The sequence below is a fragment of the Xenia sp. Carnegie-2017 genome, unplaced genomic scaffold (genome assembly GCF_021976095.1).
Source record: "Xenia sp. Carnegie-2017 unplaced genomic scaffold, XeniaSp_v1 HiC_scaffold_23, whole genome shotgun sequence".
NCBI classification, from domain to species: Eukaryota; Metazoa; Cnidaria; class Anthozoa; order Malacalcyonacea; family Xeniidae; genus Xenia; species Xenia sp. Carnegie-2017.
Window position 1 is genome coordinate 15,218,505 of NW_025813486.1, and position 17,147 is coordinate 15,235,651.

The window sequence follows — 17,147 nt, forward strand, 5'->3', positions numbered from 1 at the left end:
TAAAATGGAAATTTTTTATTTAAGGTGAATTTAGCTGAACTTGGAAAGATTATGTTTAGCAATAAAAGGACATTCAATAAAAAAAGAAAAAATTACTCCAGATCCTTACAACACATAGATCAGTGTCTTGGCAGTGTGTTTCTTAGCAAGACAGTTGCCTAGCAACATAGTATTCAAAATTTTATCATCGTTTACACGTGGTTCAAACTTTCAAAGCATAGAGATTATAAATAAAACAAAACATTTGTATTATTTATAATCTCTTTGGTTCAAAGTCAATACATCATATCACTATAGCATAGAATCTTCTGAGGCAGACGCGAATGGATCCTCTTGAAAAAGAAAGCTGCGTAGGATTTCTAAATAAGATAATTAAAGTAATTTCACTGACATAAATGTTGTTGGGTTCTTTACGATTATATTGGAAATCATTCTTTCTGTTGTTTAGGGTCAAGAGTTAAGTTACATTGAAGAGCACATTCCAATGTTTCTAAGGTTAGCTTTTTTAAGTATTTTTTACTGCTTTTATTCTAGTTTTTTATTTCCAGTCATAAAATACTTGGTTATTATATTAAAATTCCCGAATATTTGACGTTGGGTTGATTTTGATTTATTATTTGTATCAGATGGCTTAAAAGCTCACAAAATTCCTCCTTTCAAAGAAGTGCATTTTTGTGCTTAATTTCAATTCACAATCATTATGGAATGGATCTTTTTTCAGAAGGTATGAAAATATTTCTATAAAATCATTAAACATTGTGAATTTACTTCATGAGAACTGCATGGGCCATATGTAAAAATGTTAATTGCGGAGGAGGGAGGATGTTCATGTATTCAGATATATGCCCCAATATTTTCTTTTTAATGTGAAAAGGAAAATCAATGAATATTCATGCCACAATTAACATTCTAGCTTTGGTTCTGTGGGTTGAACCTTCCTAGAATCTCTTTGATTTCTTTTAAAAAATGTCTAATTCTGTAGCAATTTAGCTTTGCCAATATAATTTTCTAACTCTTACAATTACAAGGGTGAATACTGTATGCAGTTTTACACTTTACCAGTTTAATGAAGTCAAATCTATTTTTAAAGCTGGTTCAATTACAAACATGTATGAATGAATTTTTTGTATGAAATTGTACCAATTGTCAAATATGTAGTTCATACAGTTTCTATATACCAACATTTTCATATGGATAATACTCCCTTTTGAATGAATTACAGTACTGAAGCAGCTAAATATTCAAGTTGTAAATTTCCCTTCTTAAACTTTGATTAAAAAAATAAAAAAAATCATGTAAAAAAGTCAGCAAATTTTTTTGAAATGATTACAGTAATATGAACACAATGTATAAATTTACTTCCAGTTGAAATATTGTCTTCTGAAAGTGAAACCAGATAAAATGTCATTATGGGTTGAGATAACCTTTATAATTAGTGTACTTAACAAAGGCACTCTTTAATTGATGAAAGAGTCTTACATCGACTTCAGCTTAAAATCAGGCTCCTATGTGTTTAATGTTAGGCGTTTTTCTCTTTTTAAATTAAATAAGGGCTCCCAAATTTGAGAGAGATCAGAAAACTGTCACATTCATTCTTATTTTGACCTGTAACATACATTGGTATTGTTTTTCATTAACGTTTGCACATTTACAACCCCTTAAAGTACTACCTACATACCTTGCTGTAACAAATCATTAAAATCATGATGCCATAGGGTCCTGGGACCTGGCAGAAAATTTTATCCTGGGTTTTTCAAATTCTCTTGACAGCCTTGGTACGTCGCATCAAATGAGCAGCCTCTAATCAGCAAATGAGCAACCTCTTGGATATGGTAGACTCCTTCCTAATGTTCAACTTTCTTTAATTAGAGCATGTTATCTGTGTCAACAAACTGATGCTTCAATGGCTTTCCAATGCAAGTCGTGTGTCGGCACCAAACCCCTATCAACGCGCAATATTCAATTCAAAAACAATGGTATGATAACTGACGTAAACATATATGTAGTTTAACTTTAAAACTACTTTTTATGGTTGAGGTTCTCAATTTAAATTTGAAAGTAGCAGTTTACCTTTGAAACTTGTATTTTAACCTTGAAACTTGCAGTTTAACCTTAGACCTTGGTGCTTAATAATCCTTAAACTTGTAGAGTATCCTCGATAATACTCGAGATTTACCCTTAAAAATGGTTTTAAACTTATAGCTTCAACCTGTGACAGAAGTAGATGGAAAGAACTGCGAATCGTTTTTTACTGTTTTAAACATTGCCCATTATTGCACTATGGATCAATGGTTGAACATCGCTATATTCTCTTCAGTACGCTGGTGGCTGTTAACCACATGGTCCTACCAAAACGGCTTTTGTGGGATCAGCACTAACATACCTTGTGATTTAAGTAGTATGAGAAGTGAATCGCCTATACCCTTTGCACAAGCATCTTTTGTAGAACCAATATTTTTTGACGAGCGCAACTTACGAACCCAGGACGCAAGTGACAAGAACGAAGATTTGTTGTCATCGCCGTTGCCTAGCAATGATGACTGGAATGCTGCTAGCACGCCAATTAAAGATACTGATGAAAACAGGAGTGTGAGCAGTTGCAGCAATTTGTCGGGCACGCGCAGGACTTTTGGAAGCGAGTCTAGTTTTTTTTCGGAGTCCTATCAGGATGATACTCTGGTGCAGAAGACTATTGCGTATTGCTATAGGCTACTTAAACAGACTGAGTATAGTAAGTATGGTGGTGCAGTAAAGTACGGCGATGGATCCACTATAGTATTTTAATGGGGGTTGTATTGCTTTTTGGGATTAGATTTTGGTGGTTACTTTTTTTCCGTAGGTTTTTTACGTCAAGTTCTATTTGGTATTATTTTTGGAACTTTGCTTCAATAAACACTAATCGTTGGGAAATTAGTAATTTTTAGTGAAATTCGCACCCCTACTGCATCCTTAGCCAACGCTAGGGATGGCGTGCACCTCTTTGCAGCCCCCCCCCCCTAGAGCGCCTTTTTATTGCGCATAGTGATACGTACGAAAAGCTTGCTGTTTGAATTGTATTTTCATTGAAAAAGAACTTTTCAAGACATTTTTGCACAACTCTTTATTCTCAGAATATAAAGGATTTTTGAAATGTCCTTTGGTGTCCGACAAGGTTTTGATGAAATGTTTCAGCAGCATTTTTAATGTACCTGACAATTCAAGTTTAATTATGCAGTGCTACGTCACTGGTTGAGTAAATAGGACGTTTATGATGATTTAAAATTTCAAAATTTTTGTACGATGAGAGTAAAATTAATTTATTTAGTTATATATTTTATAGACACAACGACATTACATGATGTTTCGTTACAAAAAGCGGTAAGAGACTGGGTTTAAATAAGAATTTATACATCTGTAAATTGGCTATGTTGCCATCACTACCTAATGCTTACCCTTAATTATATTTTCTTTACATTACACACTCAATCATGTGTTTCCCCTCAATTATTATGTCCCCTCTCTAATACCGCACCCCATATTTATCATTGTGCTCCTTCTATATCATCATGCTCCCGACGTATCCTCATGTTCCCTCCACAATATTTATGTTATCTCTTCATGATGTTTGCTTTCCACAATGCTATTTCCTCTTATTAAGCATGTCTTCTCACATTAACATCTCCCACATCCATTGTCAAATGACTCATATCCCCTCATCATGTACCTATCCATCATCGTGTCCCCCTTGTTTCATCATGTAAAATGGGAATATTGTACCTTTTTATTTTGTTGTGAACACAGCCACTTCACTGTTCAGGTTTCCACTTCACTCCTTTCATTACACATCAACCTCATCCTAAAGGCTGAAACACACTAGGCAGTCGCTTTAGTCGCGCGTCTAAAACTACCGCTTTGCGTGGTTACTAAGCTAGTAGCGTAGTCGCGTCAGCTAGTCGCTTTGAAAGTTCAACATGTTGAACTTTTGACTTTGGTCGCTTCAGTCGCTTTACACTGATTGGCCAATAGATACATTTTAACTTCCTAAATGCATATCATATTTCCTGTCATAAGCATCATATGAAATTTATAGATCGTACCTTGGAAAGCGAAGGCAATATATAGTGAATTCACACTAGAATCTTTCAGTTTTTATATGACTTATCAAATAGGGACAATAGGAGCTACAAACTGGAACCCTAATGCACAACCTAAATGCACAGAATAGGATTATCCACGATGTACGCGTAATGTGCTATGATCATATTGGCGTGTTTTAACTGGCTTGTTCTCTTTTCTCCACGTAGTAGTTTGTACTGAGTAAATATTCATATATTAGTAGCTATAATAAAGGCCAAAATAAAAAGTTTAAGTGATATCTGTGTCTGTAACAAACTAAAATCACCGCCATGTTCAATAGACCCCTCGGTAAATGTCGCGATGGTCGCTGCATGTGTGTTTCTAGCGTTCATGCGACTGACGCGTGCGCGTCAATTCGCTTTGGACGCGCGACTGAAGCGACTGCCCAGTGTGTTTCAGCCTTAACATCTTGCAGCCATTGCTCCTTATACCTATTTTCAATGTTCTCATTCACTTCTGCAATATAAGTTGTGTTTGATACCATTTGTTTACTTTTCACTAGGACAAATGTTCCTATCTTCCTTACACCGTAACCTTAATTTTTATCCATTCACCTTCATATTTGTCACTTAAAACACTAATGCCGAACAGAGGCGCCAGTGAGGGAGGGGGCAACTGCCCCACCAATATTTCTGCTCTTAGGCATCGAGCACTGTACGTACGGAGATTCAAATAAACAAATCTTCCTATATATATATATATATATATATACATATATATATATATTATATATATATATATACAAAGTGTATAACAATGCGCCCTCCCGGCTATCACCATAGTAAGTTGGTGACTCCTGCACTTGGGACACAGGACGTACGGTTACACATTGCATGGATTGTATTATAGAGTCACCACAGTGCTCAAACCTAAAAAGGTGAGCTTTGCATATCGCGAACACGGTGAACGTCTCCATATGAGACTCCCTGCACAATCCGACAGTGCTCAAACTACGCACGCGCAGTGAGCGTAATATACAAAGTCTATTACAATGTGCCCTCCCAGATATATATATATATAGGCTATGTGCCTCCCGGCTATATATATATATATAGCCGGGAGGGCACATAGCACATAGCCTATATATATATATATATAGCCGGGAGGGCACATTTAATATTATCCCCTGAAAAGTGAGAAATCACGAAACAGGCTTGTCGGGATGAATTTGTAGTTTTTGTGTATTTTCTTCTTCTCATCAATATATATATATATATAGCCGGGAGGGCGCATTGTTATACACTTTGTATATATATATATATAATATATATATATATGTATATATATATATATATATATATATAATATATATATATATGTATATATATATATATATATATATAGGAAGATTTGTATATATATATATATATATATATATATATATATATATAGGAAGTTTATATTTGATGGTTTTCCGCATAAAACAGTGCTCGATGCCCGAGAGCAGAGCGTAAATATGTGTAGTGGTGTTGAGAAAAATCACAAAACTACAGATTCATCCCGACAAGCCTGTTTCGTGATTGCTCACTCTTCAGGGGATTTAATCAGTTAAAAACACTCGCCACAAGCTATCTATAGGTAGTTGCTTTTTGTAATGATGGTGAATTTTAAATGAAATCTTAGTTTCAAATGAAAAATAACTTGAAGTTGGGAGGATTTTCGTTTGAAAAATGGTTCCATGATCAGAAATAGCTAATGGTTAATTAAAGCGTTCCTTTTGTAGTGCGTTATTGAAGCCGTGAGTCTGTTGGATTTCTTCTGTGAGAAAGAGGCAGACTTAGTTCCCAGAGCCATACAAGCCGTTCGCAAGGTTGACAATCATGTAAAGAAATTGTCAGAATGGGTCGAAGTTTTGCTGCCCATTCTTTTGTTTTATATCAAATACGGTAAGAAAAACCTCTGGGACAAAGTTTTTTAGAGTAGGGCTGGACGGGGGTGGGAATACTGGTTTACTTACAGGATAAAACTGTCCAATGCTATTCTTTTACACAATTGCAGATCCCTACGTTCCCTAATCACTGACATAAAATCTTTACAATTTACTCCATGTTTTCAGACCGCTTCAATTTCAAAGCAGAAAATATGAGCTAAAAGCATTTTGGAAACATTGATCTGTTTACTGTTTAGATGGATCTCGTTATTGTTGTTTTTGTATTGCGTAGTTTCTTTATTAATTGTTGATGCTATTAATAAATTTTTGAAATTAAATGCCCCCAGTTAACTTAAGAAAGTTTTAAGAAAGCAAACGATAAAAGCACCATCTTTTGCATTTATTTACTATCCGAAATTTGTCAATATCCATGATATGATCCATGTGCACGGTGGTTGGAGTACTTTATGTTACTTACTTTATTTACAACGGATTTTATGGTTTTTGTTTTGTTTGTAGGCGAAGCTGTTATTCTTGATGCCGAACCTTACATTCGCCATTTCTTTGAAGACATTTTATACAACAGCTTTACCAGGTGAAATCATTTGAAGAAAACTTCTATTAGACCCAATTATATCCCTATAGAACCAACCTTTTCCCTTTTGAACACCTGAAGATGATTCCTACTCTACTTTTGTTAGTGCATTTTCCTTTTCGTCAACTTTTGTTTTCATGTTAGCCCCGAGCTTGCATTTGAAATCGTCGACTTTTGCATTGAAAACAAAGAAGAATTGCGACAGTCGACCAACATTTTCTCAAAATACTTCCCCAATATATTCAAGGTAAAAGTCTTGTCTTATGAAATACATTTTTCTAACGAGTCTTGTCATGAAGAGCTTTTTGTGCCTATGTACTTACAATGTTGGTTTGTTCAAAACCTATACAACATTGTAGAACTTATAGCTCTACAGATATTTCTATAAGGAAATGGTGATATCAGCCCGATTAAGTAGCACTGCTATGCAAATTTATCTGTGTTCAACCCCTGCATGAAAACACTAGATTTCTAAAGGAATGAATAATGAAAATGATCTGAAATTTACTCATTAGGGCCAAAACATGCGCACTGGTTTCGCTACGGCAATAAGATTTGTGAATTTGATAATTTTTTTATCAACCCGACTAATATTTTACTTTGGAGATTGGTATTCTCTAGCAAATCACGAGAAAAGTACGTAATGCACTTATGACATGAAACTGATTTACGGATTCCATAAGGTGTTAACCCATTGATGGATGTGCACCCTCTCTGACCTTGGCTTGAAGGGGTGCAAATTTCCCTACGAGATATTAATACACCTATCAATTTAGGTAGAACATTTGTCAAACTACACAATTCTTATAGTCTCAAGTCAAACCCAGAAAAAGTCTGACATGTGAATAACATAACGACACCCACAAAGGTGCCACCGAAATCTCATCCAAACTTGACTAACAATACGACATGTTAAAAACTACAGCGTTTCTCCCTCCCCTAAAATATCATCCTAGATCCATCCCTGTGTTAACATCACTCTCCCTAAACGTTTATGTTTGTTCTCTTATGTTAAGTTTTCGTGAAAGTTAAGAACATTTTACCTTCATTTCACCTTTTGCAACAATTTTGAGAACAATTTTTCATGAAACTTTTATTAACCTCGTACTTTTCTGCAGTTGATAGTCTAAGCTCTACAACCTATTTATGATTATTTTACTCTTTCTATTATAAAAAAGTAATCCGCCTCACTGCAAAATTCAGCACGACGATCTTAATGCTAATTTCCTTTTTTGTGAAGATTATTGCTTGGTTTCCAAGAACGTTTCTCAAAGAATTCATGGAATTATTGCCGATGATGATCAATGAAAATAATTATGTTGAAGTGAGTATTTTTACTCAGTTATCTAAAATTAAGCATTTGACAATTTAACTCAAACATCACATCACTTCTGATGAAGACATTAACTAAATTGTATATGTGGGCGTAAGTTTCAAAATCAGATCACTCCTCATAAAGACGCCAAACTACAGTTTTAATAACTCAAGTTTCAACCCCCGATCACTACTATAATGAATCTAGATTAAATATTCTGATGTAGAAGGCAAACTGTATTTGTGAATACAAACTATCATCGGATCACTTTCGTGAAGAGCTCTAAATTTACTATGATTCTTAATTTCCATTGTAATTTCTTCTAAGATCTTTCATCTTCTCCTTGATCTTCCTTGCCTTTCTGCTGCACTGATGACCGTACAACAATCAAAAAGATGTAAGTTTGAACTAAGTCTTTTGTGTCAAGCATTGCAAGATTCGGAATTTTCTTGTACCTTCAGGCAGCGCCAAGACAAACTCGGAATCCATCGTCGTCTTGCGTAAATCTGTCAAAGCATATAACAATTCGAAATTCAGGGGATTGTTTTCGTTCATTTTAAGAAGGGAAAGTGGCATTGCTGATACCATCAATAGGTAAATTTTATTTATTTATTCATTACAATATTTGCTTTGGCTTAAATTTTTTAGCTGAAAATCACAGAGATGATCGATGATTCGACATATAAATCTCGTACTAATTGGTGCCCGCGTTATTTTAACTGCGGTATTGTATATTTAATTGAAAAAGAGCGGGAAATTTGTAAAAATCAGTATTTGCTATGACCAGTGTGACCATCTTTGTAATTTTTATTACTTTCAGTAACTTTTGGCTATTTTTTGGTATGTTTTGGTAATTAGAAAACTTTAGTAATTTTTTTAAATTTTAGTAATATTTGACTTTTAAGAACAAGATTCAGTTTCAAACTTTCCTAACTTTTAAACTTTTTGTTTTTCATGACGATGAAGTTTTGGTGTTTGCATGTGTCAAAGTTGCACGTTTTGAGCATAGTCTTTCTTTGTATAAATAAGAGCAAGAAAATACTGTAAGTATGGAAAAACAGAAAGGTTATTTTGAAGCTATGGAAGCACAATCAAAACAACCAATAAAATATATGACGTTTAATAAAGTCAAGCGGCTGTAGATGGGGCGATTATTAGAGAGAGACGTTTATGTCATTCCATCATCTTAGAAAGTTTTGTTTCATTCTGAGCCAAATCGAAAAATAACTATAATAATGATATTATCATAATGGTAGGGGGCACAAAGAAAGACAAGACAGAGCATTAGAGTATTTATGATTTATTAGACAGTGGTCAGTGGTGTAATTAAAATACACTTTGCGAGGGGGGACGTTTATTAGATATTAGGTGTTTCTTTGATATATGACATGGGAACGAATTTTGGTAATTTTTTATTGATTTTGCTAATTTTTGGAGCTTGGCTTGGTAATTTACTTTCAGAAAGTCTGGTCACACTGGCTATGACTTTTCGCCGGGATGATTTGCTTGCCTACAGTGTCGAATGAATAGTGTAAATAAAATAATGGCGGCAATATAAACCTTAATAATTTTTGGCTGATAACGCTATAGCTAAACAGGAGCAAAGAAAAAATACATATCAAATTTGAAATTTACTCACAGATGTGATGCACTTTAGAAGATTCGCCTTTTCAATGTTGTAGCTATCAATGGTGTATTGCTGTTAAAGAAAACTTTGTATGTTTTGTTTTTTAGGTTAAATATTCTTCATTCACTGTTTGAAGATATGGTCAATTGCCCTAGAGTTTTGATTTCGGCCCAAGTATCGTGGCTTTTGCTCAGGTATTATCTTATTTCTTTGTCACTGCACCATTAGTTGTAACTGGAATAACAAAAAAATCCCGAAGTGTTTTCATGACGAGAATAAGTTGGCTAAACCGCCATTTTGTTATTCAATTTTTGTTGTATAATATTGAGCGGCTTTAAATGTGTGGTTGAACTTTAATACATGGTTAACATTGTTTTAATGTTATTAGTGCAAAGTTTCCATGGAAATAAGTCATATGCATATGGTGTAAACTTTCTAAATCTACTGCAACACTAATATTTTGTTTCATAGTTATTTATCAACGTATAACCACCGCTTTAAAGATTATCAAGAAAAAAATTCACATTCACATTAAGTAACATTAACCAAGATATTTATTTTGTTGGTTGCAACATAAACAAGCTGTTTTTTCAGTTCCTTAAAACCAAATCAACGCGTTATATTAAACATCTCACCCTCCGTAACTCTGTTTTACCCCCAGCAGCTTTACTTTTCGAAAGAAATTGTCAAAACGCGCATGCGCTATTCTTGTGAGTAGTGTGTGGTGTGGAAGGTTAGCATAGCAATCGTATGAAATAGCGATGAAAATATATGCATGTGAGATTGATTTACATAAAGCATTCAAAAATTAGAAATATTCACCTTTCATGCACGTTGGCTCTGCATGTAGTTACACTATCTAAAGATTTTGTTAAACGCAATTTGGAATCATGTCAAGAATATTGACATTGTTGTACTTGCCATTGTTCGAGTGTTCATAACTACTAGGAACAAAATTTGTAGACAGTCAAGCACTATGTACGCTTAAAAATTCAAACTCGTGTTATAAACGAAGAGATTTTTGTGAATTTTTGTTCTTATATAATAACACACTGCCTGCGATCGCTTTTATTGGTAAATGACATGACATTGGACTGTTTGCAGTAAAAATTGTACCATTATCAGAGAGTGAACAATTTACGTTGAGCAAAAATTCAAAGGAATGTTACGATGGACTTTGCGAAAGTATACTCATTTGCAAATAATTGTTTGAAATATGTACAAACAAGCAATTCAAAGCCATGCGTAACTTGCGATTTTTATTCAATGTGTTTCAATAAAAGCCAAAGTTTCGCAAACATTCAACAAACATTATTTTGTGTGAAGAAACAAATAAACACTTTGCGATTAAGCCAAACAATGAACAATCAAATATATTTACGAACAGTATCTGTAAAAGCATCTGTAACCAATGTTTCAAGTGCATACAGTACAGTACGCACATGGAAATGATGAAATAAAACTCAATGTTATACTTATGTCTGTTACATTGCATTAGCAACATAAATGTTTGTATTTTTAATACTTATTTATTTTGAAAATGGAAGCGATATTGCGAATACGAATATAATGATAATGCAAACTACAACAACAGAAATGAATTAATACTTTATGTATACATCACAACACAATATATGTCATTGCCTGTTTCCTACACATTTTACAATGAATCACAAGCAAATGAAAAGCACAATGTGTATTCTTGAAAAATATTGCTTATTGCCATTGGCATCAGCCACCACCACCCCACCCTCACTCCCAAAAAACAAATATGTGTAGCCAAGAATTGTCAGTCATCTACGGTGTAACTAATTAAGGAACGATCAACTTTAAGTGCGCTCCTTTAGATTAATATCCACACTTAAGTCATACTTAAAACCTAAAAGTTAACGCCAGCGCCACAAAAGGAAAACTTTCAACCATGTGTATTTACTGCGGACAGTAGTAAACTTCTAATATGAAATAGATTATTCAGTTGAGAACTGAATTTTGTCAAACAAATGAAGTCGAAAACAATGTGGCATCATACCCAAGAATGTCGAAAATTGTCAAATATTTTAAACAAACAAAAATTTCTATTGCAGCTCCTAAAAAATTCTGTTACAAAGGATTGAACCACAAGTAGACTGCTCAGTCTAAAGCACTTTTTAAATGAATTCAGTAAAAACACTTCTGAGCATTGATTTTAGTTTTCAGTCTTTGAAACGCCATGGCTAGGTATAAGGAATCGTTACGCTTTTATTTGAAATGTTGATCTACATTTTCATTTTGAAACTTTGCACTATCATTGGATCCCTCGTTTTCATCTTTTTCAAACACAGCATGGTCTGTGGTCGGCAATATTTATCTGATATTTCAGAATGAGCTACTGGGTAATGTGCTGTGGATGTACCTTTGACTTGTCTTTAAAGTCATTCACAAGATGCATTAAAGTGCCGATATAATGTTTTTGCCTATGTGCCATTTATATAGTTTAGGCTGCTTTAAAAACTTTTGTGATGTATTTTATAGTTCGAAAGAATGATTTTATAGTTCGAAAGAATGACTTTTTGGCACTTAAAGTTGAAAAATTGACCATTTTCATCGTTTGATCGCCATTTTGAAAAGCTGTCTAATGTAATTTTGACGTCACAACGGGAATTCATTTGTTGTATTTTGTTTAAAATTGGATGTTTTTAAGCATCCACGACACAAGATGCCTCGCGTGTGTTATGCGAAATAATAGCTTTGCTTTTGAGAAAATTATGTATAACATACATACAGTGTTGTCTTAAAGCGTGTTCCCGATATGACGTATGATCTCGGCTCTCGTCTAGTTTTTGTGGGTAGCCGCTGTGCATGCGCGCTGCGCTCTAATAAATACCACACGTGTGGTGAGAAAAATTAAATTGACACCGCTGCATTTGTTCAAACCACTGGTTCGAACACATAATGTTTTCCTCGTTAGGGGGAACACTGCTTTGTAAACGACATCTAAGACACGTCAGAAAACGTTTTTAAAACACAACTATAGACAAAAATGGTTTTAAGTGAAAAAAAACCTTTAAAAGTCGCAATTTGACGATCTCCATGAAAAATCCACTTTTCCTCCAATTTGTTCATTCAATGACATTTACAACATAGCAGAAATAAACAATTTCCTTCGAGATACATGCTTTCACTCAAAAGTATAAAGAAACTAGACCAGAGTGCATGAGGCTCAAGTTTCAAAATCTGATAAAGACATCTGATCACATCTGATAGAGACACCTGACTAAATTATTTTTGATGTATTTTGATAAAAAGACTTTAAGAGACGTAATGTGTAGATAAGATTTTCTATCTTTGAAATGATATGTATATTGTATTGGTCAATGGTAGCCCAACGTGTAACAGTAACCGTTGATATTGTAAAGTTATTAAAAGACAATCTCGTACCTAGGCCCTTCCGTGCACACCTTGCCTCTTCCGACGCTTTCTCTAAAGGAAGTACCCACTCAACCATGTCAGGCCTGGGGACAAGGCCATTAACAACATTTATATGCATGGTTGCTTTTTTGGCTGAAAAAATTAGACCGCATCTTTAGTTATTGTGATTTTTTCATAATCCAGGGTGTATTTTCAAGAAGTTCTTCGAAATAAAGACATCGAAGAGACAAAACTTTTCCCCATATTATTGGAGCGTGTTGTGTCCATAATCGATATCAAAGAATATAAAAACAATATCCTAAGGTATAGAAATGTGTGGGAATGTTGGGGGTCGTGGAGTGATATGACTGTGGGTCCGGGCTCCTTGTGAATTTTTATGGTTCCTTGTGGGTGTACCTTATCCATAGATTGTTTTCACCAAATAAAGTGCGGTAAAACATTTGGTGAAGTGGTTGTACCAGTTTTGTAGAAACTGATAATTCAGTGTTACCCCGTGCTCTAAGCAGGACGTAGATATAACATTTATTAGAATTAATTAGAATTAAATGGGGATGGGTGAATATTTTTATATTCAGTTGTTTCTGACTGTTTCCCCCTGATTAACTTTCTAACTATATCCCTGGTCTTAGCAGGCACTGTATTCGCTTACTGGAGTCCAAATCAAAATACTCATAATATACTCCCCACTGTTCTGAATTTTTTCATCCGAAAGTTAAAATATTCAAGTTCTGTCTTGATAATATTTCAATATTTATGTGATTGCAGCCTTTTTGCTTCCCAACTTCGATCTATGTTCAAACTACATCCTGACCTGTTGTTCGAGTATTCAGGCGATATCATTGAGTTTGTTCAGGAAATGAAGACGTTGGATACAACTTCCAAGCAGTTCTTTACCAATCTGGTGAGCTTTCGAATATATTTATGTAAATAAATGTCTATTTTGGCAGGGCGAGAATGAGCTTTCAAAAGGAAGAACAAGCACTCCTGAAAGGAGAGGAGGGATTGGGGCAAACACTCATGAAAATGAACGCAAAATAATATGTGTGCCTTTCGAAACTGTTTCCATTCATCAAGGATTCTCATGGATATGTGAGAATTGTCATCCTAAGAATTTAGCAAATCTTTATGTTTTTACGTATAGAGTATGCATTATGTATTTATAGACTATAGTTGACCAATCTTTCCTAATTCTCAGTTGATTAGAAGAAGCAATTAAACCTTTTCTTTAACGTCATTGCTTAGGTGTGGATCATCGGAGAGTATGCTTCTAACAAATATGACGTCAGATATGACAATTCCTTTGTTGTCAAATTCCACGAGGTGATTGATTTTAAGAAAACTAAAATAATAACATATTTAAAGCACTTACAAATGACATCATGATAAGAGTACTTAAAATGACGTCATATTAAAAGTATTTAATATTGTTAACGTGAATTTAGTTGTAGATGGTAAGAACCTCGTTTCCCAAAAGCCAAACTCATAAAGTAGTAATTGAGTCAGCTAAAAAAACATATTACGTGTTTACTTGATAATTAAAGCATTGCTTACAATATTTTTTGAAACATGTTTAAGAATTATGGAGTTATTTTTTGCTCCAATTTTCATGACTTATCACTAGTTTGTCTTTTAAGATATTGTGAAATTAAATGATTGAATAACATGATATTCATCCCAGCTTAATCACCATCTCTGTAATTTTCTTACACAAAAAGTTTGTACGAATCATTTCTCTCGTAGTATATATACATAATACATATTGCCTGGAGTATTAGTCAAAATATGCTGAATCTGCTTCATTTTCTTGCAGTTAATCGAAAGTGTGACCTATGAACTAGCATCAACGAAGAATGTAGATGGCAAGGTATTCACTTTTTCTAGAAGCTCACCTTGAAAAATGTTTATTTGAAGTGTATGATTAAAAAATTCAACTGATAGGTTTTAGTTTGAAATCACTGTTGAGTTTCTATTGTTCAATTCTATATTTGTTTTTGATTAGAGTTAAATACGTATGTTTGCTGTCATTCATTGTAAAAGTTTACGTTTTCCCCTATAGAAAGCTTCAAAGTCTTTAACTCCTTTCCTGCATGATTGTGTCATGTCTACTGAGTTTATTGCGTTTCATGATTGCTTCTTTGCGACAACCTAATGTAGAAATGGGTCAGAATCTTAAACTTATATATTTGGAAGAACTAGTGCTAAAATTTCGATGACAGAATTCGTAGAAATAACATTTACATGTAAAGGCATTACTCAAAATTTAAATGATCTTCTGTCTGTTTTAGCTTCAACAAGACTATTGTAGCTCACGCTTGTTTTGTGTTTTAATGTTGACATTAGCGAAGGTAATGAACTATTTCCAAAGCATCTTTCATTTTGTGGAGTTGCAATATGTCATTGAAAGACATTTTAAAACATTGATAATGGAGCCATTCAAAATTTCCCTATTCATCTAGTTAACTCAGACCCAGAGGCGCCACCAGCGAGATACTTGGGGTGATATTCATATATGCCTGTTATTCCGCATTAAGTTCTTTTGAAATCAATTGTATTTCATCGTGTTATAACCATGATTATTCACCCCTAGTTATCTGGCATGCGACGCATCTGTTCTGGCCATTCATTTACCTTGCTTCAAACTATTAACCTAGTATCGCTTGTATCCACATAACCATGTTCCCAACTATCCATTTATGCAACTCTGATCATCTATAACCATTGTGGCAATTATCAACCTTGTGCTTGACCTTGGATTTACTTTTCTTCTTGAGCAATTATGTAATAAAATCCTAACATTATAATTTCAGCTTGCTTCCAGATGTCCTGATCTTATACCAAAAGTCATCCTTTGTCTTCGCAAAGTATCCAAACAAAGAGCTGTAAGAGCAAATTTCTCAACTATGGTCTGTTTTAGTATGCTCTTTTTCAGTCTTTGAAGGTTTATTCCTTTCTTATGATTAGGATGTTTGTGTTGAACAAGCCGAAAAAGCCACAGTTATGAATAAGGCAAGGGAACTGATCAGTTTACTAAGTATTCCAAGGTAGGCAAGTCGTTTTGGGAGATATACACATGGAACTTTTGTCAAAATATTTTTAATTTTTATTGAAATTTTCATTTAAGTGTTGCACAGTTGATCTTAAGTCCAGACCCGTCAATAAAAGAAGGAAGGTAAGAAAATTAAGAAAAAATTGGAGGCTGGTTGCCTGTACATTAAATCTTGTTTTTCATATTAGCAAACTTTTATTTCGGAAGGTGTAATACTTCCAGGGATGTAAAAGATCTATTATTGTGGAGCAGTCATACTCATACATGCACGATATTCAGAATTAAGTTCTATTGTTTTTTTCTAATCGTGACATGCATTTATGAATGTAAGTCCCCCCCCCCCCTTCCCCTCTTTCTAATTTATTGATCTTCCAATGGTCTTAACTTCAAAAACATTCATTTCATTTGTCTGTTGATTTATTCCATCCATTGCATGGTGTTTTTGTCATAGACTTCATCGTGATCGGCACACATCTTTGTCTTTCTTCATGAACTCATCAAGAGATATGATGTTTTAATAAGGTATGAAGCAGAATAACTTTTACAGTTGACCATCTCACGTTTCATTCATCATGAAATAATGAGTAAAACTAACGAGTGTCTGAAATTTTACTTATTTTGTTTTTATGTACTTAGATCACTCCTGTCGAGTCTGAAAAAGTTGCACAAAGTCAATAACTGGAACACTTACTGCAATTTTTGCTAGTTCACCTTTGTACCAAAATTAAGAAGATCATCCATCCACTGTCAGGTGTTGTGTGTTTCATAACAATTGAAAGGGAGACATTTGCATTTTATCATATTTATCAATTTATGGAATACACTCACCCTACCCCCTCTTGTCAGGTTCTTGTGATCAAGAACCTTATTTAAAATTTCGATTCAAGAATTTTTTATACGTGCTTCACGTTAAATTTCAATCAAAATGCAAAAATATTAACATCTTGGAAAATCTTGGCTATAGGTTAATCAGCCAAAAAATCATGTTACTGCTCTGAAAAGCGATGCTTTTGACAATACACCTGGTAATATAGCTTTAGCACATGAAACAGTTTTTGTTGCAAGTTCGGTTTGCACTGAAAACAGATAATTTCTGTCTTGATTTAGAAATAATCATTAAATTTTCGAAGAATGGAATGCTTCATAATTAAAAATAGCAAAAAAAGTAAA

General features: G+C 34.1%; 1 protein-coding gene and 1 long non-coding RNA gene across 2 annotated transcripts; one reads left to right on the forward strand and one right to left on the reverse strand.

The window, feature by feature from the left end:
• LOC124448813 lies at window positions 1-2,445 on the reverse strand. The gene is made up of 3 exons (XR_006949262.1): window positions 2,384-2,445; window positions 1,679-1,942; window positions 1-359 (listed from the first exon to the last, which is right to left on the reverse strand). It is a non-coding gene; the product is annotated as an uncharacterized LOC124448813 (long non-coding RNA).
• On the forward strand, window positions 223-17,147 carry LOC124448812 (AP-5 complex subunit zeta-1-like). Its single transcript, XM_046999785.1, has 23 exons — window positions 223-377; window positions 449-495; window positions 627-724; window positions 1,870-1,976; window positions 2,203-2,731; window positions 3,320-3,357; window positions 5,840-6,002; window positions 6,506-6,581; window positions 6,726-6,828; window positions 7,822-7,905; window positions 8,224-8,293; window positions 8,358-8,490; window positions 9,631-9,717; window positions 13,115-13,234; window positions 13,697-13,832; window positions 14,174-14,251; window positions 14,742-14,795; window positions 15,217-15,276; window positions 15,739-15,810; window positions 15,893-15,972; window positions 16,053-16,100; window positions 16,429-16,499; window positions 16,614-17,147. Exons 1-22 carry the CDS (start codon window positions 324-326, stop codon window positions 16,493-16,495), a joined length of 2,304 nt encoding a protein of 767 aa, XP_046855741.1. The 5' UTR covers window positions 223-323; the 3' UTR covers window positions 16,496-16,499; window positions 16,614-17,147.